Source organism: Loxodonta africana, chromosome 5 (assembly GCF_030014295.1).
Source record: "Loxodonta africana isolate mLoxAfr1 chromosome 5, mLoxAfr1.hap2, whole genome shotgun sequence".
Taxonomy (NCBI): domain Eukaryota; kingdom Metazoa; phylum Chordata; class Mammalia; order Proboscidea; family Elephantidae; genus Loxodonta; species Loxodonta africana.
Window position 1 is genome coordinate 26,783,262 of NC_087346.1, and position 22,806 is coordinate 26,806,067.

General features: G+C 40.0%; 1 protein-coding gene across 1 annotated transcript in view; it reads right to left on the reverse strand.

Annotated features, from left to right (window-relative positions):
- Window positions 1–4,367: 4,367 nt before the first annotated feature.
- LOC104845436 (rho GTPase-activating protein 20-like) overlaps window positions 4,368–22,806 on the reverse strand; it is a 55,181-nt gene continuing 36,742 nt past the window's right edge. The window contains exons 9-12 of the mRNA XM_064285402.1: window positions 18,711–18,860; window positions 17,868–18,029; window positions 6,318–6,429; window positions 4,368–4,551 (exon numbers count right to left, since the gene is read on the reverse strand). Of these exons, the coding sequence (XP_064141472.1) occupies window positions 18,855–18,860 (6 nt within the window). The 3' untranslated portion in view covers window positions 4,368–4,551; window positions 6,318–6,429; window positions 17,868–18,029; window positions 18,711–18,854. The remainder of the gene's footprint in view (window positions 4,552–6,317; window positions 6,430–17,867; window positions 18,030–18,710; window positions 18,861–22,806) is intronic.

Sequence of the window (22,806 nt, forward strand, 5' to 3'; positions counted from 1 at the left end):
CTGAAACAAAGGATGGATTAATATAAAGAAAAACAAGGTCTGAGATTTCTAAGACATATTATTTGGCATGTGAAAGATAAATTAACTAGTCTGATCCATTCCGATTAATGTTTGAGGGGAACAAAATCAGGAAAAAATCATCCTCCTTTTCCAATTCTCTTGTCAGTTAGCCACTGCACTCCTTTGCAATGACTTGTATTCTGTTGCTCTTGCTGGATTGTTAACATCCTCCCATGTCTAAATGGCATAATTATTGGGATCAAGATCTTTCAGAATCAATTACAAGAGTACGGAGTTGGGGATAGGACACTCAATTAAAAAGTATTGAAAAGGCAACTACTCTGTTCCTTCTGACTTCTATCTCAGGCATAATCGAATCCTGCTTTTCCTTCTCAAATAACAATGAGTCCTTTGATCTTTATGAAAGAAGGGAAGATCAAACTGATTCTCTGAAGCCACACATGAATGTCTTTCCCCCTCCCACTTCTTCAAAGATCCAATTAAGTTTGGGTTACAGTTATGTTTCCAATGTAATTATCCCACAGAAGAAAATTACTTCATTATTATAACTGCAAAATATTTTTTCCTTTCTTTGCTGTTTTATGTTACATTTCAAAATTTTGTTAAGTATATTTTAAATCCATGAGATTCATATAAATTTTACTTTTTCTCTGGCAACTCATAAGAGGTTTTCATAACAATGCCACAATAGGTTTTTCTTCTGGGTCAGAACCACTACCTATAAAACAAGTAGTTCAGTGCCATTGGCCCATAATTTGCCTTAGAACCATAATGAGTTTTATTCCTCAAAGCAGTAATTAAAAACGTTTAACACACTAGATGATGTAGTAGACATAGCTGTGATCTACTTCTGAACTCAGTATTTGTTATTTGTGCTTTAGCAAGTGAGCCTCTGAATTCTGAATTTCCAGTGGCATATCTATAAAACAATACTTTGCCCACAGTGTTACTAGGAGAATCAAATGAGCAAATGCATATGTGCTGCTTTTTAATAAGCAGTAATGAACTCCACAATGGAAGCTTTTGTGTGTATGTGTATATGTGTGAAAAAACATACACAGCCACATAAATTTTAACAATTTCTACATGTAAAGCTCAGTGACACTGATTATCATCTTCAAGTATGGAAAAATTTTTGCCACCCTTCTCCAAATTTTTTCCATCACCATTGCCCCATAAGGAAACTCTCGTATCAGGAAACCAGGAAGCTGATGCAGGAGACTGGATTCCTGGCAGGACTGTGGAGAGCGACACACATTCAAAGCAGCGCCACAGGCTGCCATTTTTGAGCGGGGCACCACTGCCTGTTTCCTACTAGGGTCAAAATCTCATGGGCAAGAGATTTGGTTGTGGTGCAACACAGAGGGCTTTCCTTGTTTCCGTGTCCCTGACTGAAGCATTTCAAATCAGTTTGAATTCCTGGTTCATTCTTGTGCGAAGAAATTTGCTTATTTCTGGACAGCATCTCAGGATTTAATCCAAATTCAGCAAAGCCCTGTAAACATTTTGGAAAACACAACAGCTCTCAGTGGTGTCTTATAGATAGGAGTAATACTGAAGAGTCCAGTATGATTATGGATGTTCTAATCTTCAGGGACTCAGAAAATGGTGACAGGTAGTTGCTCTACGTCAGAAAGGGCCTGGGCAGAATCCCGCAGTTGTGACTTTCTGTAAATCACTGTAACTCTTATCAGCTTGTATTCAAGAGGCTGCTCCGTTGTTACTTCTGAATGAAAAAAAAAAAAAGTTGTCTTGGCATAAACATATTCTCAGATACTAGACTCATCTCAGTTCCTGATAAAATGATTTTCTTAAAGATTTCCTCAAAGCACTGAGATAAATATCATACAACCAAGAAATAGCAAAAATATGAAGGGACGGATGACATGATACTGGTTCTGAATCTAAAATCCACCTTGTAAAATGGGCTGTTGGCAGTTAGCTATGATGTCCAGGCGTCATTGAGACAATTCTGACTCATGTGTTGCAGAGTAGAACTGTGCTCAATACGGTTTTCATAAAAGTGCCCCTTTTGGAGGCAGATCACCAAGCCTTTCTTCCAAGACATTTCTGAGTGGGTTTGAACTGCCAACTTTTTGGTTATTAGCAGAGTGCTTAAACATTTGCACCACCAGGGACACCTTAACTATGATTAGCTAGACTCAGATAATACTAACTACTAACTCTGGCCTCAAAGAAATCTCTACTAGTTGGCTTTTTTATAACTTTATTTGATATTGTTATCTTATTTAATCCTCACAAATATTCTAAGATTTAGATACCATTTTTATCTGCATTGTAGAGATTAAGAATTTGAGGCTGAGCTGGGAAAACTGGACACAGATAACAGAACTGGTAACGGTGGTACAGGGGTTCACACTCTGAAAAGGCTATTTGACATCAAGTCCTTTTTTCTCAATGATGCTGGTTCTTTTCAAACTGTTTCAAAGAGCACTGGATCCCTGAGGTGCCTCAGGGACCACCGAGCAAGAAGAAGGGGGAGAAATAAAACAGGCAGCGCTTCTGGCCCTTCACCTTGGTTTCAACCAGAGTGCCTCTATTAGATATATCAGGGTTCCATTTAAAGTTCTGTTTGAAAAAGTCTCCAAATCACTGTATCATAACATGTTCTCTCCTGATGCTGTTATAAGCTGCACTAGCAACTTCTTGAGATCATGGACTTAGTCCTATCTTTTCTTTGATCTCACAACAGTGTGTTATCTCCCCCTATCCTTGAGCCACGGTTCTGAAGAAGGAGCAAGAAGAGCTTGGGACCAGGATCATTATCCTTGGGTCATGCTCTGAGGTACAGACAAGTCGCTGTCTTGACATCATCCAAGACTCCTACCAGGCTCACTGCTTCTTCCAAAAGCCATTAAGTTATTCACAGTACCTGAAGCCTTCTCTGAATCAACACAATTCACTGGTGTGATCATTCAGCTTTCCTCCAAGAAGGAAGGGATGTCTGCTCCAAATATTTTGAAGCAATTTTCAATAAGAAATTGTACAAGAGAAATCTGTAACACAAAAGGGCAAAAATGGGTGTGACAGTTATAAATCACATTTCATATATACATACTGAATCTAACATACATGTGAAAGAATTCTGAGAACAATTCAGAGTTGATATGAAAATATATGAACCATTTTTCACTAAGAAACTATGATACTTTTAAGAGTAGTTTGGGCACAGACTTTAAAATACATTTAATCAGTGAAATAAAGTTCTAATTTGTGTCCTCGGCTTAATAACTAATATATTTATATCAATGGCTACACAGTTAAAATTCAGTAATTTTTAAATAACCCACATAAAGTGTTGGGGGTAAAGATGTTATTCAATTTACGCAGCATCCAATCCATGAAAACTCATGAAATTTACTTCTTAAGTGAAGAAGTATCTTAAACTTGAGAAACGGAATTTCTCTGTGGGCTGACTATGAAGAAATGAGGCAGCTAGGGAGAAAATCTGCCTGTTTGTCCAAGTGCTGTCCTTCCCAAGCATTGTCTTGCCTTAGGCTTGCTCTGTGGGGGTGCTGGGGAGAAAACTGTGATCTCATTAGGCACCCTGAGGCTCCCTTAGGATGTTCTGGAATCTTTTACTAGTTTCTTCACCCCAGTAGCAGAGATAAAACGGCAGGCAAGTATTTCTCTGAGCGAGCCATTGTTGGCAGAAGTCCAATGTGTGTAGAAATAAGGGCGCTCATATTGCTTGGCCCCCTGGGATGTGCATGGGCACAACTGCAGCAATGTCTAGACGAGCTGGGTGCTGTCATCACTGCCATTCCTCAGATGAGGGGGCTGGCTTGGAGACTTTGCCCAAGGTTACACATCCAGCAATGGTAAGGCTGAGGGTTGAAGCTTGGCTTGTCTAACTCAAAAGCCCAGGCTTTTCTATCGTATCACCACTTCTTTTTATCTCTCTATGGTTTTGTCCAAGCCCTGGTGGAACAGTGGTTAAGAGCTCGCTGCTAATGAAAAGGTTAGCGCTTCAAATTCCCCAGCCACTCCCTGGGAACCCTATGGGGCCGTTCTACTCTGTCCTATAAGGCTGCTGTGAGTTGGAGTCGACTTGACGGCAACGGGTTTTGGTTTATGGTTTAGTCAGTCTAGGATTTAGTCTCCTGAAAGGGAAAGAAGTCACACAGCTGCTCTGAATTTCCCACTTAAGAACCCATCTTCCCATAACCTACTATGATGAGATAAATGTCTCTGCCATCCCAGAAGAGTGCAATTAAAGCGTACACTTTTTAAAAAATGGTCCTTCAGATAATACCCTGAATTTCAGACCTGAAGTGAGGACCCAGGACGAAATGCATAAAAGTGAGAAATCTCATTACCTTCCCTGTCAATTCACTTTCCAGTCCTGGGCTGCGGGAAGTAGAAGACCAAAGAATGCTTGGGGCGATACACACTGATAAATTATATGCTGTCATCTGACTGGATGCAGAATGTTGTTCAGTGTTGTGTTTAACACTCCAAAAAGGTATTGCAGGAGAACACTGGCTTTTGGCAGTTGGTCTAAAAGCCCTGAAATACAGAAAAACACATTCTTAAAACAAGTCATTTCATTTAAGAACTTGTAAATACAGAGAAAGAGAACGACTTTTTTTTTTGTAGACCATGTCCACAACCCAGGGAAAAATGTAAAAGAATGTAGAATTCTGTCTCATAAAAAATGCTGCCTGAAAAAATCCTGTAACATTCCAGAATGTGCTCAAACTCACAGAAGTTACTGATATTAAAAAGTAATTGCATTTAAAATACTCCCTTTATTTTCAGGGTAACAATAAAAAAATGTTGTCTGACAATGAGAGTCCAAATCTCTACTGAGACATTCTAAGATCCTATGCTCCGCTCTGCTAGGATCCAAGGTCAATTACATTCCAAATCAGTCCGAATGGTACCGCTTTCTCATTCAAGTTTACAATAGTATAATTTCCAATGTTCTACGATTTGTAACTGATACAGCTTTTTTTTTTTTCTAATCATGCACTGAAACTGTTTCTACATTGATATTCAGAGTTTTAGTTTTTTTTTTTACAAGATGCTGCAACTTGGAGAAAATATGCTTAAAAGGAATGGCACCAGCAGCAGGGAGCCCAGCTCTCATTACTACAGACTGATGATACACCCTTAACACAGTGTGAAGTACACAGGTTTTAGACTAGGAGCAGCAATGAGCTATAGGATGTGATGCTTGATGTACCCGAACGGTCTCCTCTAAAGTGTAATAGGAGTGCAGTTGGTAACACGTGCGACAGAGAGCTCCAGGACTTGGTGCTCACTGTACTCAGAGGGTCTTCTCTAAACTGTAATGGGAATGGAGGTGGTATTTTGTTCCATGGCCTTGGTTTCTGGTGACTTTCACAGCTGTTCCTTAGTTTCTAACTCCTCAGTGCAAATTATGTGTTGTATTGCTAACAAAGGGGTTTATCAAAAGTATTGTGAAGTTGATAATATTTGGAAGTTGCTAAAAGAAAATTGTGCTCAAAAGACATACACAAATGGAACATATTATTGGAATTCTTGGGTTTTTCACAGAAGGAAAGCTTAGGAAATTGAGTTACTGAATACTCTTTCCTATTCTGCCATATTGCACATAACATTCATGATGAGTCCTGCCAGAAATTTCTACTTGCATGGGCATAGACCTGGAATTCTTTGTGATCAGGTCTTGACTGCAATTTGAGCTTCCTTTTTCTCTGAGTCTTGCAGGGAGTTATCACTCCACCATGTTCCCACAGTACCTCTGAGTGTCCCTTTTATAGCACTGAAGACACTTCAGTTTATCTACTTCTCTCTTCCACCAGCCTTTGAGTTTCTTAAGGTGAGGGATTAGGTCCTTCACCTCTGTGTGCCTGGAGACTAGCAGAGTTGCAGACATGAACAGATACAGAAATGCTTCATTAAATTTGATTCCTGAGCATGATAAGACTTTCTCTGGTTAGTTAAATATCCGAGAAAGTGAAATCATAACACTGTCAGAGTTAGCCTCTACCACCTCTCTTGGACTAATGGATTTCAATCTCCTACTAATTTCAAATATTCAGAAGGCGGACAATGGTCTACAATTTCCCTATTAGTAAGGTGAGGAGAAAAACAGTAACTGGATGACAGCACCAAGGTAGACATCTGTTTTTAAACTGGCCTCCATGGGTGTGACCACATGAAACTCTTTGGCAGTGGTCCTTATTTAGTAGGCAAAGTTGTACAATAGAAGCTATTTTTTTCTGAGAGTGTGTTGGTTGTATTTCTGAGGCATGGCCAGAGTTGAGTACTGACTCCATCATTACCTCTGGATTGCAGTTATTTTCTCCTCCTCACTCCCTTGATCAATTACAGCAAGCCATTTATCACACAGATCAGATGAAAATATGCTTTCTTGGATATTTCTAAAAAAAAGTCCTAAAATAGATGAAAAATAATATTAATCTTATGGCAAACATGTATTAGACAAATGACAGAGATCACATTTAGTTGAAAAATTCAGTTTGGTCCCCACTTCCTTCATAGCCACCCACACTGTGATATCCACAAAGCCTGGCTCCAACTCTTTGCTGACTTGCACACCCATAAGCAGGTGCTTGGATTTTCTCCAACTAAAACTAGTGGCATTAAAGCAGAGTCTGGGCTGTGATGGGAATACAGATAAAGTCCCTTTCTGTCTTCTAAAACCTTCTCTCTATGTACAACTTAGCCAACTGGTATGAACTTACAAGGCATGGTCATAAACACCCTCAATCGTATCATTTTCTTGAAAAGAAATACACATACACATTTTGATTGTCTATTTTAGCCATGGTATTATTCTTAATTCTTGGCAAGGAAAGTTCTGAAACAAGCACCACACAAACAACTACAGACACACACTCACAAACACACACACCCAGGTATAAAACAGGACGAGTTCTTTTGACTTGAGGTATATGTGCATCTTGGGAAAAAACTTCTCTCATAAAATCTTCGTTTTTCTTCTCTATAAGGATTTTTGTTGTTTCTGTGCTCCCCTGAGTTGATTCTGACTCATCATAGTGACCCCATGTGACGGCAGAGAAGTGCCTCATAGGATTTCCTAGGCTGTAATCTTTATGAGAGCAGATCGCCAGGTCTTTTCTCCCAAGCAGCAGCTGGTGGGTTCAAACCACTGACCTTTTGGTTAGCAGCCAAGTGTTTAACCATTGAGCAACCAGAGCTCTTTACATTAATTTGAAAGGTGGGATACGATATCATGTTTTCCTTGAGTTTTAGTTTCTTTGAGAAGTAAAATATTAAAATAATAATAATAATGATCAACATTTAGATACAGCAAAACTTCAGGCATCTGAGTACTAGAGCTAGAGGCATGCATAAGCGAGCTTCCTAAGAGGTGACTTGGAAAATATGTCTTAATATCTTACAGTTTGGGTATCTTACAGTTGGGCCTGTTAAAATTTATTAGGCTTAATTTTTGTGTGATAAAAAGGGGGAGACGTCACATCTTGCTAGCTTCAAAGTCACATCTTTTACCAATGGTCTCACTAAATAGCCTAACCCTACTAGCCCCCTCCCCAGCAAAAAAAACCCATTGCCTTTAAGTCGATTCTGACTGATAGCGACCATATAGGACAGAGTAGAACTGCTCCACAGGGTTTTCAAGGAAAGGCTGGTGGATTCGAACTGCTGACCTTTTTGGTTTGCAGCGATAGTATACCGTGCTTATTAACTACTGCACCACCAGGCTTCTCTTAATAACAGCTACTTCAGGAAATTCCTCAGGGCAACTATCAGGGTAACAATCTGGAAATCATCTAGTCATTCTTTTATTTACTGAGCTTCTATGTGGGCCAGACACTGTTTTGAGTACTGAGGACAGAGCGGTGAAGAAAACGGAGAAGTCCCTTTTCCCTTACCCCTTTACGATGATATTGATGTACACTACCCATTCGTGGTAGCTAAGGCTTCTCACTGTGTTCCCCATGGAGTGGCCCCAATATATCTGGAGGGTGAAGAACACCAGCTATGGCTGGCTATGGGAGCATGGGGGGCTGGGTGGTTCAGGAGCACCTTTGCCTGAAGTGCACCAGCTGGCATGCACTCAGAGAATATGTCCCCTCTCTGTTTTCCTGGACCCTGTGCTGCAGAGTCCATTGGTGGGAGAGGGTGTGATGAAGCAGAACATGACCCAAGCAGAATATGCCAGGAGAGTTTACTATTGAACATCTATTATAGACAGCTCAATGGCAATCTCAATGGGGTTCTCATCATATATTCATTTCTGATTTAGGGAACTGTCCAGTTAGTTTTGGCATGGTATTAACAAGAACAAGGTTACAAAGTCTGACTCCCATCAAGCTCTGTCAACTTTAGGAAAAGAAAACTTTAGGAATGTCTAAGATTTATAACCACAGGGGGCCACCCTCTTGCTAGTTACTGCTTAGAACACAGAAAAAGGCAAGTGTCTACAGATGGGTAACTCTAACTCTTGCTGGAAAGTCAAATCACTGTGTAAGGCATGCACCTTGCAAAGGGGAACACCTAACTTGTTGCTTAGATACCTAGTGTATGTTATTATGGCCCCAGCATAATAGCGATTGAATACATCTTCACTAGTTCATTTATCATATAGCCAAACGCTAATGGAAAACAAGGAAAGACCAAGTGTAACTACGATTCTAAGATAATTTTAGGAACCTGTTTGTTCAAGCTGTTAACAAGGAGCATAGTTTTGTTCAAACTGTTAACAAGGAGCAAGGTGGTTTCATTACATTCTTTCTCTGTTCCATTCCTTCCCCTTGTAGAAAGGAACACGGATACTTGTGCTTTAGCAATATCATTACAAAAGTCACCTATTTTTTTAAACGTAAATCTATTGAACTTTCAGAACTCCAATTCTGTACGCACATTAGAAGTCAGGTATAGAAGAGGCATGTGGTAGGCAGCTTCTGACATGGCTCCCTACGATCCCGCTCCTGTGTAACGCCCTCCACTTGAGTGTGGGCTGGACCTTGACTTGTTTCTAGGGAATACAATATAGCAAAAGTAATGTGACGTCACTTCCATGATTAGGTTACAAAAGACTGACATATTAACCCACCTGCCACCAGTTCCTAATTATGCTAAGCTTAACTCTAATTTCCTGCAACAAAGAAAACCAGAAGTTGACTGGTTAAGAAGACTCTTTCACTCCAAATGTATGTTCTCTTTCTTAAACAGTAAAGAGTGTCTGGAGAGGAGAAGAGTTTGGGTGGCAGATGGTCAATAGGAATGTAAATACATGCTACCAGAAAAAAAAAAAAAAAAGGCCTAAATCTCAGGGCAACCTGAAGAGTCCCTCTGCCATCTCACTGCTTTGGACAAATCCTTCAGGAAGAAGTGTGAATAAAACACTACAGCCAGTCCTTTTCAGAACACCCTACACCTTCTCCTCAGTCTGACAAAGTCAGGTGAAGTTGTTGTGTCCTCTCTGGTCGTATGAGGCATTCCAAACAACACTCAGGCAAGAAAGGAAGCTAGGGTCTTTGGGAGGTGCTGGGTGGCATGCCCTCTGGCTCCAAAGGGTTCCTGTATGTCTCAGGCTGCCTCCAAACCAAAAACCAAACCCACTGCGGTTGAGTCGTTTCCTACTCATAGTGACCCTATAGCACAGAGTAGAACTGGCCAATAGAGTTTCCAGGGAGAGGGTGATGGATTCGAACTGATCTTTTGGTTACCAGCTGAGCTCTTGACCACACACTGCTTGCAGGTCCCTTAATGTGGCCAGAGAGACAGAACCAGAGGAGCACAATGAAGAGGGTCTAGATCAGTTTCCCAAGTCCCTCCCACCCTTTACTCATTAGAGCAATGGTGACCTTACTTCCTCTACATCCTTCCAGCAGGGCACTGCCTCAAAGGAAGCATGCCCCTTCTTCCATTACGAGTGCCCTGTAAGGATTCTCAAGAGACCAATCAGTGAACTCACAAAATAACAATCAGGCAAAAATTTAGCTCAGGCTGGAGGTATAAACAGAATTCTGCATACAGTCTTGGTAGAAGTTTAGCAGTGAGGGGCCACAGCTTTTTCATCTGGGGGCTGGCTAATTTATGCTAATGTACTTGTTAAAAGCTAGTGGACAGAGAGGGTGATAGAGAAAAGCAGGTACACACTAGTGATAGAATATTTGTTGCTACATATTTTCATATGGACCAAGACACAGGTTTGCAAGAAATGTCCACTTACTAATGCATATACGATGTACCATTTACCAAGACAGATTTCATTGTATATAAACTCATGAAGTAATATTAAAGGGGCACTTGGCACTTGACTGGAAATGGAATGTAGAAAATTCTCATGTCTATGGCAAGGCACTTTTGATCTTTATGCCTCAGCTTGAGTTGGGGACTGTGGCCCTATTTCTACCCTGCCTTCCTTGCATCTCCACAGTGCTGGTGACCAGAGCCCTGAAGGAGACCTTCAGAGGCTGTTCTGGACTCAAAACTTTGCCAAAAGCTGGTTGGGATATAAGTTCTATTTTCAAAAAAACATGAGGCAGGAGCCAAGATGGCGGACTAGGCAGACGCTACCTCGGATCCCTCTTACAACAAAGACACGGAAAAACAAGTGAATCGATCACATACATAACAATCTACGAACCCTGAAAAACAAACACAGATTTAGAGACGGAGAACAAACTAATACGGGGAAGCAGCGATTGTTTCCAGAGCCTGAAGCCAGCGTACAGAGAGCTGCTCCACCCCCCTGAACTAACCCCGGGACGGGGACCAGCCGGTTCCACGGGCGGCGTGGGACGCAGCCGGTAGGAGAAGTCCCCGGGAGGCAGTGACTGGTCTTGGAGCAGAAAGAGCAGCGTCCGAGCCGGGGAACCGTCCCGCAGGGATTTGGACTGGACGCAGCAGATTTTCTGGAAAAACTAGTTTCCCAGTGATGGCTCAGAGACAACAATCCATATCAAACCACTTAAAGAAGCAGACCATGACAGCTTCTCCAACCCCCCAAACAAAAGAATCAAAATCTTTCCCAAATGAAGATACAATCTTGGAATTATCAGATACAGAATATAAAAAACTAATTTACAGAATGCTTAATGATATCACAAATGAAATTAGGATAACTGCAGAAAAAGCCAAGGAACACACTGATAAAACTGTTGAAGAACTCAGAAAGATTATTCAAGAACATACTGGAAAAATTAATAAGTTGCAAGAATCCATAGAGAGACAACATGTAGAAATCCAAAAGATTAACAATAAAATAACAGAATTAGACAATGCACTAGGAAGTCAGAGGAGCAGACTCCAGCAATTAGAATGCAGACTGGGACATCTGGAGGACCAGGGAATCAACACCAACATAGCTGAAAAAAAATCAGATAAAAGAATTAAAAAAAATGAAGAAACCCTAAGAATTATGTGGGACTCTATCAAGAAGGATAACCTGCGGGTGATTGGAGTCCCAGAACAGGGAGGGGGGACAGAAAACACAGAGAAAATAGTTGAAGAACTCCTGACAGAAAACTTCCCTGACATCATGAAAGACGAAAGGATGTCTATCCAAGATGCTCATCGAACCCCATTTAAGATTGATCCAAAAAGAAAAACACCAAGACATATTATCATCAAACTCACCAAAACCAAAGTTAAACAGAAAATTTTAAAAGCAGCCAGGGAGAAAAGAAAGGTTTCCTTCAAGGGAGAATCAATAAGAATATGTTCTGACTACTCAGCAGAAACCATGCAGGCGAGAAGGGAATGGGACAACATATACAGAACACTGAAGGAGAAAAACTGCCAGCCAAGGATCATATATCCAGCAAAACTCTCTCTGAAATATGAAGGCGAAATTAAGATATTTACAGACAAACACAAGTTTAGAGAATTTGCAAAAACCAAACCAAAGCTACAAGAAATACTAAAGGATATTATTTGGTCAAAGAACCAATAATATCAGATATCAGCACAACACAAGGTCACAAAACAGAGCGTCCTGATATCAACTCAAATAGGGAAATCACAAAAACAAACAAATTAAGATTAATTAAAAAAAAAAAAATACACATAACAGGGAATCATGGAAGTCAATAGGTAAAAGATCACAATAATCAAAAGAGGGACTAAATACAGGAGGAATTGAACTGCCATATGGAGAGTGATACAAGGCGATATAGAGCAATACAAGTTAGGTTTTTACTTAGAAAAATAGGGGTAAATAATAAGGTAACCACAAAAAGGTATAACAACTCTATAACTCAAGATAAAAACCAAGAAAAACGTAACGACTCAACTAACATAAAGTCAAGCACTATGAAAATGAGGATCTCACAATTTACTAAGAAAAACGCCTCAGCACAAAAAAGTATGTGGAAAAATTGTCAACAACACACATAAAAAGGCATCAAAATGACAGCACTAAAAACTTATTTATCTATAATTACCCTGAATGTAAATGGACTAAATGCACCAATAAAGAGACAGAGAGTCACAGACTGGATAAAGAAACACAATCCATCTATATGCTGCCTACAAGAGACACACCTTAGACTTAGAGACACAAACAAACTAAAACTCAAAGGATGGAAAAAAGTATATCAAGCAAACAATAAGCAAAAAAGAAGAGGAGTAGCAATATTAATTTCTGACAAAATAGACTTTAGACTTAAATCCACCACAAAGGATAAAGAAGGACACTATATAATGATAAAAGGGACAATTGATCAGGAATACATAACCATATTAAATACTTATGCACCCAATGCCAGGGCTGCAAGATACATAAACCAAATTTTAACAGAATTGAAAAGCGAGATAGATACCTCTACAATTATAGTAGGAGACTTCAACACACCACTTTCGGAGGACAGGACATCCAGTAAGAAGCTCAACAGAGACACGGAAGATCTAATTACAACAATCAACCAACTTGACCTCATTGACTTATACAGAACTCTCCACCCAACTGCTGCAAAATATACTTTTTTTTCTAGCGCACATGGAACATTCTCTAGAATAGACCACATATTAGGTCATAAAACAAATCTTTGCAGAGTCCAAAACATTGAAATATTACAAAGCATCTTCTCAGACCACAAGGCAATAAAACTAGAAATCAATAACAGAAAAACTAGGGAAAAGAAATCAAATACTTGGAAAATGAACAATACCCTCCTGAAAAAAGACTGGGTTATAGAAGACATCAAGGAGGGAATAAGGAAATTCATAGAAAGCAACGAGAATGAAAATACTTCCTATCAAAACCTCTGGGACACAGCAAAAGCAGTGCTCAGAGGCCAATTTATATCAATAAATGCACACATACAAAAAGAAGAGTCAAAATCAGAGAACTGTCCCTACAACTTGAACAAATAGAAACTGAGCAACAAAAGAATCCATCAGGCACCAGAAGAAAACAAATAATAAAAATTAGAGCTGAACTAAATGAATTAGAGAACAGAAAAACAATTGAAAGAATTAACAAAGCCAAAAGCTGGTTCTTTGAAAAAATTAACAAAATTGATAAACCATTGGCTAGACTGACTAAAGAAATACAGGAAAGGAAACAAATAACCCGAATAAGAAATGAGAAGGACCACATCAAAACAGAACCAAATGAAATTAAAAGAATCATTTCAGATTATTATGAAAAATTGTACTCTAACAAATTTGAAAACCTAGAAGAAATGGATGAATTCCTGGAAAAGCACTACCTACCTAAACTAACACATTCAGAAGTAGAACAACTAAATAGACCCATAACAAAAAAAGAGATTGAAACGGTAATCAAAAAACTCCCAACAAAAAAAAGCCCTGGCCCGGACGACTTCACTGCACAGTTCTACCAAACTTTCAGAGAAGAGTTAACACCACTACTACTAAAGGTATTCCAAAGCATAGAAAATGACGGAATACTACCCAACTCATTCTATGAAGCCACCATCTCCCTGATACCAAAACCAGGTAAAGACATTACAAAAAAAGAAAATTATAGACCTATATCCCTCATGAACATTGATGCAAAAATCCTCAACAAAATTCTAGCCAATAGAATCCAACAACACATCAAAAAAATAATTCACCCTGATCAAGTGGGATTTATACCAGGTATGCAAGGCTGGTTTAATATCAGAAAAACCATTAATGTAATCCATCACATAAATAAAACAAAAGACAAAAACCACATGATCTTATCAATTGATGCAGAAAAGGCATTTGACAAAGTCCAACACCCATTCATGATAAAAACTCTTACCAAAATAGGAATTGAAGGAAAATTCCTCAACATAATAAAGGGCATCTATGCAAAGCCAACAGCCAATATCACTCTAAATGGAGAGAACCTGAAAGCATTTCCCTTGAGAACGGGAGCCAGACAAGGATGCCCTTTATCACCGCTCTTATTCAACATCGTGTTGGAAGTCTTAGCCAGGGCAATTAGGCTAGACAAAGAAATAAAAGGTGATCCGGATTGGCAAGGAAGAAGTAAAGTTATCACTATTTGCAGATGACATGATTATATACACAGAAAACCCTAAGGAATCCTCCAGAAAACTACTGAAACTAATAGAAGAGTTTGGCAGAGTCTCAGGTTATAAAATAAACATACAAAAATCACTTGGATTCCTCTACATCAACAAAAAGAACACCAAAGAGGAAATAACCAAATCAATACCATTCACAGTAGCCCCCAAGAAGATAAGATACTTAGGAATAAATCTTACCAAGGATGTAAAAGACCTATACAAAGAAAACTACAAAGCTCTACTACAAGAAATTCAAAAGGACATACTTAAGTGGAAAAACATACCCTGCTCATGGATAGGAAGACTTAACATAGTAAAAACGTCTATTCTACCAAAAGCCATCTATACATTTAATGCACTTCCGATCCAAATTCCAATGTCATATTTTAAGGGGATAGAGAAACAAATCACCAATTTCATATGGAAGGGAAAGAAGCCCCGGATAAGCAAAGCACTACTGAAAAAGAAGAAGAAAGTGGGAGGCCTCACTCTGCCTGACTTCAGAACCTATTATACAGCCACAGTAGTCAAAACAGCCTGGTATTGGTACAACAACAGACACACAGACCAATGGAACAGAATTGAGAACCCAGACATAGATCCATCCAAGTATGAGCAGCTGATATTTGACAAAGGACCAGTGTCAATTAACTGGGGAAAAGATAGCCTTTTTAACAAATGGTGCTGGCATAACTGGATATCCATTTGCAAAAAAATGAAACAGGACCCATACCTCACACCATGCACAAAAACTAACTCCAAGTGGTCAAAGACCTAAACATAAAGACTAAAACGATAAAGATCATGGAAGAAAAAATTGGGACAACCCTAGGAGCCCTAATACAAGGTATAAACAGAATACAAAACATTACCAAAAATGATGAAGAGAAACCCGATAACTGGGAGCTCCTAAAAATCAAACACCTATGCTCATCTAAAGACTTCTCCAAAAGAGTAAAAAGACCACCTACAGACTGGGAAAGAATTTTCAGCTATGACATCTCCGACCAGCACCTGATCTCTAAAATCTACATGATTCTGTCAAAACTCAACCACAAAAAGACAAACAACCCAATCAAGAAGTGGGCAAAGGATATGAACACACATTTCACTAAAGAAGATATTCAGGCAGCCAACAGATACATGAGAAAATGCTCTCGATCATTAGCCATTAGAGAAATGCAAATTAAAACTACGATGAGATTCCATCTCACACCAGCAAGGCTGGCATTAATCCAAAAAACACAAAATAATAAATGTTGGAGAGGCTGCGGAGAGATTGGAACTCTCATACACTGCTGGTGGGAACGTAAAATGGTACAACCACTTTGGAAATCTATCTGGCGTTATCTTAAACAGTTAGAAATAGAACTACCATACAACCCAGAAATCCCACTCCTCGGAATATACCCTAGAGATACAAGAGCCTTCATACAAACAGATATATGCACACCCATGTTTATTGCAGCTCTGTTTACAATAGCAAAAAGTTGGAAGCAACCAAGGTGTCCATCAACAGATGAATGGGTAAATAAATTGTGGTATATTCACACAATGGAATACTATGCATCGATAAAGAACAGTGACGAATCTCTGAAACATTTCATAACATGGAGGAACCTGGAAGGCATTATGCTGAGCGAAATTAGTCAGAGGCAAAAGGACAAATATTGTATAAGACCACTATTATAAGATCTTGAGAAATAGTAAACCTGAGAAGAACACATACTTTTGTGGTTACGAGGGGGGGAGGGAGGGAGGGTGGGAGAGGGTTTTTTATCGATTAATCAGTAGATAAGAACTGCTTTAGGTGAAGGGAAAGACAACACTCAATACATGGAAGGTCAGCTCAACTGGACTGGACCAAAAGCAAAGAAGTTTCCGGGATAAAATGAATGCTTCAAAGGTCAGTGGAGCAAGGGCGGGGGTCTGGGGAACATGGTTTGCGGGGACTTCTAAGTCAATTGACAAAATAATTCTATTATGAAATCATTCTGCATCCCACTTTGAAATGTGGCGTCTGGGGTCTTAAATGCTTAGAAGCGGCCATCTAACATGCAGCAATTGGTCTCAACCCACCTGGAGCAAAGGAAAATGAAGAACACCAAGGCTACACGACAACTAAGAGCCCAAGAGACAGAAAGGGCCACATGAACCAGAGACCAACATCATCCTGAGACCAGAAGAACTAGTTGGTGCCCGGCCACAATTGATGACTGCCCTGACAGGGAGCACAGCAGAGGACCCCTGAGGGAGCAGGAGATCAGTGGGATGCAGACCCCAAATTCTCATAAAAAGACCAGCCTTAATGGTCTGACTGAGACTAGAGGAATCCCGGCGGCCATGGTCCCCAGACCTTCAGTTGACACAGGACAGGAACCATTCCCGAAGACAACTCATCAGAAACAAAAGGGACTGGTCAGCGGGTGGGAGAGAGATGCTGATGAAGAGTGAGCTAATTATATCAGGTGGACACTTGAGATTGTGTTGGCAACTCTTGTCTGGAGGGGGGATGGGAGGATAGAGAGAGAGGGAAGCCGGCAAAATTGTCAAGAAAGGAGAGACTGAAAGGGCTGACTCAAGAGGGGGAGAGCAAGTGGGAGTAGGGAGTGAGATGTATGTAAACTTATATGTGACAGACTGATTGGATTTGTAAACGTTCACTTGAAGCTTAATAAAAGTTATTAAAAAAAAAATGAAAAAAAAATAGCTGAATAAAAAACAAAACAAAACAAAACATGAGGCATCTCTAAGGATGTGAAGAGAAAGCCATTTTAGAACAGTAGGTTACTGTGTAACTGTACCATAAGTGGCAATTTAAGCGTAAGAAGTATTATTAAATGATGCCAAAGGTGGTCGAGATGAAAGAAGGCCCAATGGTAGAATCATTCCAAAGCCACTTTTAAAGAGAAAGGCATTAAGGGAATGGGAAGGAATGATGATAAAACCAATGGAACTATTGGTGGCTGACTGAGCATTTTGTGACCCATCATAAGGTAAAAATTTCTTTATTATGCTAAACTTTTGTCATATTTTCAGAAGTTTAAAAAGAAACTTATTTTGGAAACTTTGCCATCATTTCCAGTGAGGAACTCTTCAAAAGTAGGATGCTTGTGTGTGTGTAAGTGCGTGCTTTGAAATTTTTATTTATTTACTTCGTTTGCATGTGGCGTTCAGACAGAGAGGGTGGTGTGCTTTTAACACCCAAGGCAGTTTCCTTACCTTTCTGTAATGTTTTTCAGATTCTGAATGTATTATACCTACTATGGTTTTTTCCAATCATGACGAAGGAAGCCAATCATATTTCTTTAGAGCTACAATGTGTGAAAATGATGCAAGAACTTTTCTTACCTTTAATACAGATGCTACAACAAAAACAGATTCCTCATCCAACTTCACTTTTTCTCCAAAATTTAGTTTCTCCGTTAGGGCTCCACATGCTTTTACACTGGCCTATGTTCCGAAGATGCCCTTTGTCAGAAGCCCATTCTGATTAACAAAGCAAAGCAAATCCTATGGGGGCAGAAAAGAAACAGGATGTGGCATTGCATACACACAGGCCTCAGCACAAGTTTGCCCTTGTCGGCAGCCAAAGCTAGGCTACAGGAGAGTACTGTGCTGAAGCTGGAAGGACTGAAGTTACTTAAGTTTTTTTTTTTCTTTTTGGTGTCTCTAAATATGTTTTCAATTCACTGGTCCACTCTACATTCCTACCCTGAAACACTTTAAACACTTGCTTTATTCAGATTTTCCTTTTTCAGTGAAATTACACTTTTAAATCAAACTTCTATGTCGACTTTAAGGCATGTGTTAAATTACACCTTCCTACCTCACCATTCTTTTCTCACTATAATATGGATGCTTTTCCCCAAATGTGGAAATCTTGCCATACTTTTACCATTTGCTTATCCCCCTTCAAGCAACTGTATCCCCCATTCCTACTTCTTGTATTTTCTTTCCTCTTTCAAAATCAGCGTTTTCTCTTCTGTCTACCTTATTTATGATTCTGCAATAACTAAGTCGAATCTTTATTCTTTGAAATAATGTAACAAAGCTTCTCAGCCAAAGCCAGGGGCTGTCTAGTGCTTTCTCCACTTAGGAACAGATGTGGATGAGAACACTTGACCTGCCAGAGCTTTCCCTTCCTCAATCTCCCTCCTCAGGAAGACCACAGAAAGCCAAAAGGAGACCTACCCGCAGAGGAGTGGGCAGGTTGTCACTGTCACAAACATCTTTCAGAGGAAATCCAGAGCTTCCCTGGCTTGGGGGATGCTAGAGCCGAGCACTTGTTTTCCTGGCTGTTTATCATACGCCATTTCCTTTCAACTGTCTTCTGGCCTACATCTAAGGAAAAAGTGAGATTATTAGAAGTAGTAGATTAATTCACTTAAACTTGTATCCACTGTTTTCATTTGTAGAGCATGTTGTTTCCTAGGGCTAGAAGAGAGAGAAAGGGAGTCATTCAGTGTGTAGAATTCCCCATCCTGGGGTAGTTGGATCACATCCTCGTGGTGTTAACTTGTTCTGTTTTCCCTTATTCCGTAAATGGATAGTTAAATCTGGAGGCTTGATCAGACTCAGGTTCAATTCTTCTGGAGGCGATACTTCCTACAGGTGCTATCAGCTCCTGCTGCAGTGCCTCCTGAGGCACCGAATGCGTGGTGGTACAAGTTCACTGATGTTAAATACGATCCATGAGGAATCAGATCCCATTTGATAAGCTACAAAATGTGGTATCAAAATCAAGCAGAGTTTGATAATCATCTACCTTAATAGTAAGTCTCCACCCTCTAGATTCCTCTTTGCCTTTCTGAGTGAGTGCCTGACTATTGTGAACTCTTTCTTATCAAAAAGATCTGCCCTTCATGACTTAACCTCCCTGACCCCAGCTCCTGGGCAGCCTATAACTCCTTCACCCCAAGGGGCCACAACCCTCAGGCAGTTCCATGGACGATGTGCCTCCCCCTGAGGACAGGAGTCTTGGGAAGTCACCTTTAAATGCTGGCTGTGTGATGAGAACTCAGGTGGCCTTGTTTCTTGTAACACCCACCCATGCTACCCAGAGATGATTTTTAGCTACCCAACAGTCCCTGTCAAAGGAATGCTGAACAAGAAGAGCTTTTCTAAGACCAGGTGCTCAGCAATGAAACCTGAGTTCAGAGAGGTCTTTTCTACTACTCAGCTATGAATGTTTCCTGATAAGATGTCCTAATATTTTCTTAAGCTGCTTAGAACCAGATGCTAAAAGAGTCCATAGACGAGCCAAGTCATGGGAGGAAAAACAGATGAGCAATATTTCACCAAATATCCTTAAATGCCCATCCACTTGGTTTTTCTAGGCCATGGCAAGTATAACCTTAGGTACAACACTTGCGGTGCTGGATGACAGGGTACTGCCGTTTACTTGAACAAGTTATTCGAATCTCTTTGAACTCCAGGTTCCTCAACTTTAACATGACACCTCATGGAACTAAGTACTAAAATGGATGAAATGTATAATGTACTCCTCAGCACAAGGCACCATTCACTGCAACCTTGATGAGAGTCATATTCCTCACACAGAGGGCCCAAGGCAACCAAGGCATCAACCTCCTCCAAAAGCAGACCCCATCCCCTTCTCCATTTGGCTTAGCAGCCTCCAGAAGCTATGCAGTCATGAAGGACGGCCAGCATTCCACCTAACTCAGACTTTTTCTTCCTGCCCTAACATTCACACTCCATCATTTTAAAAGTCTGAAGGAAAACAAACACAATCTTCAGTCAAGGAAGGGATTCCTATACATCTGGCAATGTCAATACGTGCAAATGTTGAACATACAAGTTAATATATAGGTGGAGTAGTTGTACTCAGCCTGGTTTCCCTACCCTTGACCTGATTTTTTTATTTCTTAAGCCATCCAAATGTGTTCAGTTATTTAGCTTTAATACCTCTTAAGAACATTGCTCTATCCCTTGATTTAAAGCTATATATAAAGCTACTTTGCAACATAAACAGAGGACAAAGTATAAACTGAGTTCTACACTATCTCTAAAGGACTTTCGGGCTTAGATGGACCTTTTGTTATGTAAATTATCTGGTGTGAGAGTTCATGTTGCCTATGTGACCAGTGAAAATACATGCTATTGTCATGAAAACTATGGAGTGATTCAACAAGCTAACTTTATAGGCATCCTTGTACAGTCCTGGAAAGGTTTTAGTTTTTCCTCATGCTTATAAGTATGACATGAATATTAAAAATTAAAATTGGTAAAACTTTGTGCTTATAGAATAACTATGATAACAGTAAAAACACTTTAGGTAGGAATTCTATTCTGGCCACACTCTACCCCACATTAATAATACATTTTCTTCAGAAAAAGAAATATTGATGGGAGAATGCAGGAATGGTAGGAAAAAGAATGGTAGGAAGGAAGATTACCCCCTCCCCCCCGCCCCCCAAGAATAAGCAGTCCTGTTCCAGGCTAGACCTGGGTCAGAAGCTCAGATGGAAAGTGTGCTTGGTCCACATGGCTTGCTGTGGAGGTAGAACAGAGTGGCCACTTCAGCCCAAGCTCAGAATACATTCCATTTCAACTCAGATACTCTTCCGTTCTACGCAAGGTCTTCCATTCCAGATGTGTCTAAGCTAGGCAGTGATAGGAAAAGTTGTGCTCTGGCCTAGATCCTGAGGGAAGCCCTGAGATGGGGAAAACAGGAGTATCCAGGCCTTAAGAAGCTCACATTCAAATAAGACACACATATATGTACACACCCAATTAAAATATGTATGAAGGGCTCTGGGGATACAGAGAAGGGAACTACTACCTGGAGGAATGAAAAGAAGCTTTCTAGAAGTGAGCTGGGTCTTGAGGACAGACCTTTGACATTTCTCTAAGTCTGATTCTTGGTGAAGATTGGATCCTTAACAACACTGCCCTTCTCCCTGGCATGGAGAATAAGCTCTGTGTTACGATTTTGTTTTCAGGAATGGAGACATGAGCTGAGAGAAGGCACTTGCAGGAAGGAAGGGGACTCATCTTTTTACTCCTGGCCCCTCCCTAGAAACCACCCAGGGCTCCTTAGCTCTAATTACCCACTACCCACCACTGCTGTTGAGTTGATTCTGACTCATACTGACCCTATAGGACAGAGTAGAACTGCCCCGTAGAGTTTCCAAGGAGTGCCTGGTGAATTCGAACTGCCGACCTTTTGGTTAGCAGCTGTAGCAGTTAACAACTACACCACCACGGTTTCCTAGCTATAATTAAAAAAAAAAAAAAATTAGCTAGACTCAAATGAAATCTCTACTGGCCCACTGTTGTCTTTTTTACCTTTTTTTTTTTTTTTACATCCTAACCCTATTTTATTTTATTTTATTTTTTAACCTTATTTAATCCTCTGAAATATTCTAAGACTTATATACCATTTTTATCTAAATTGTAGAGATTAAGAATTTGAGGCTGAGCTGGAAAAACTGGCCACAGATAACAGAACTGGTAATGGTGGTGCAGGGCCTCATACTCTGAAAAGGCTGTTGGACATCAAGTCCTTTTTTCTCAATGATGCTGGTTCTTTTCAAACTGTTTCAAAGAGCATTGGATCCCTGAGGTGCCTCAGGGACCACTGAGCAAGAAGAGGAGAAGAAATAAAACAGGCAGTGCTCTTGGCCCCTCACTTTGGTTTCAAACAGAGTGCATCTATTAGGTATATCAGGGTTCCATTTAAAGTTTTGTTTGAAAAAGTCTCCAAACCACTGTATCCTGCCATGCTCTCTCCTGATGCTGTTACAAGCTGCACTAGCAACTTCTTGAGATCATAGACTGAGCCTTCTCTTTTCTTTGATCTCCCAATAGTCTCCTATCTCTCCCTACCGATGAGCCACCCTTCTGAAGACGGAGCAAGAAGAGCTCGGGCCCAGATTAATTGTCCTTGGGTCTCACTCTGAGCTCCAAGACAGTTGCTGTCCAAGTATCACCCATGACTCCTATCAGGCTCACTGTTTCTTACAAAAGCCATTAAATTATTGACAGTAACTGAAGCTTTCTCTGAACTATCACAACTCATTGTTGTGATCATTGAGCTTTCCTCTAAGAGGAAAGGGATGTCTTCTCCAAATATTTTGAAGCAATTTTCGATAAGAAATTGTACAAGAGAAATCTGTTAAAAAAAAAGGGTAAAAAAAAATTTTTTTTCATATGGCAAAGTTATAGATAACATTTCCTATATACATCCTGACTCCAAAAAAAGTGAAAGAATTCTGAGAAAAATTCAGAGTTGATATGAAAACATACAAACCAGTTTTCTCTAAGA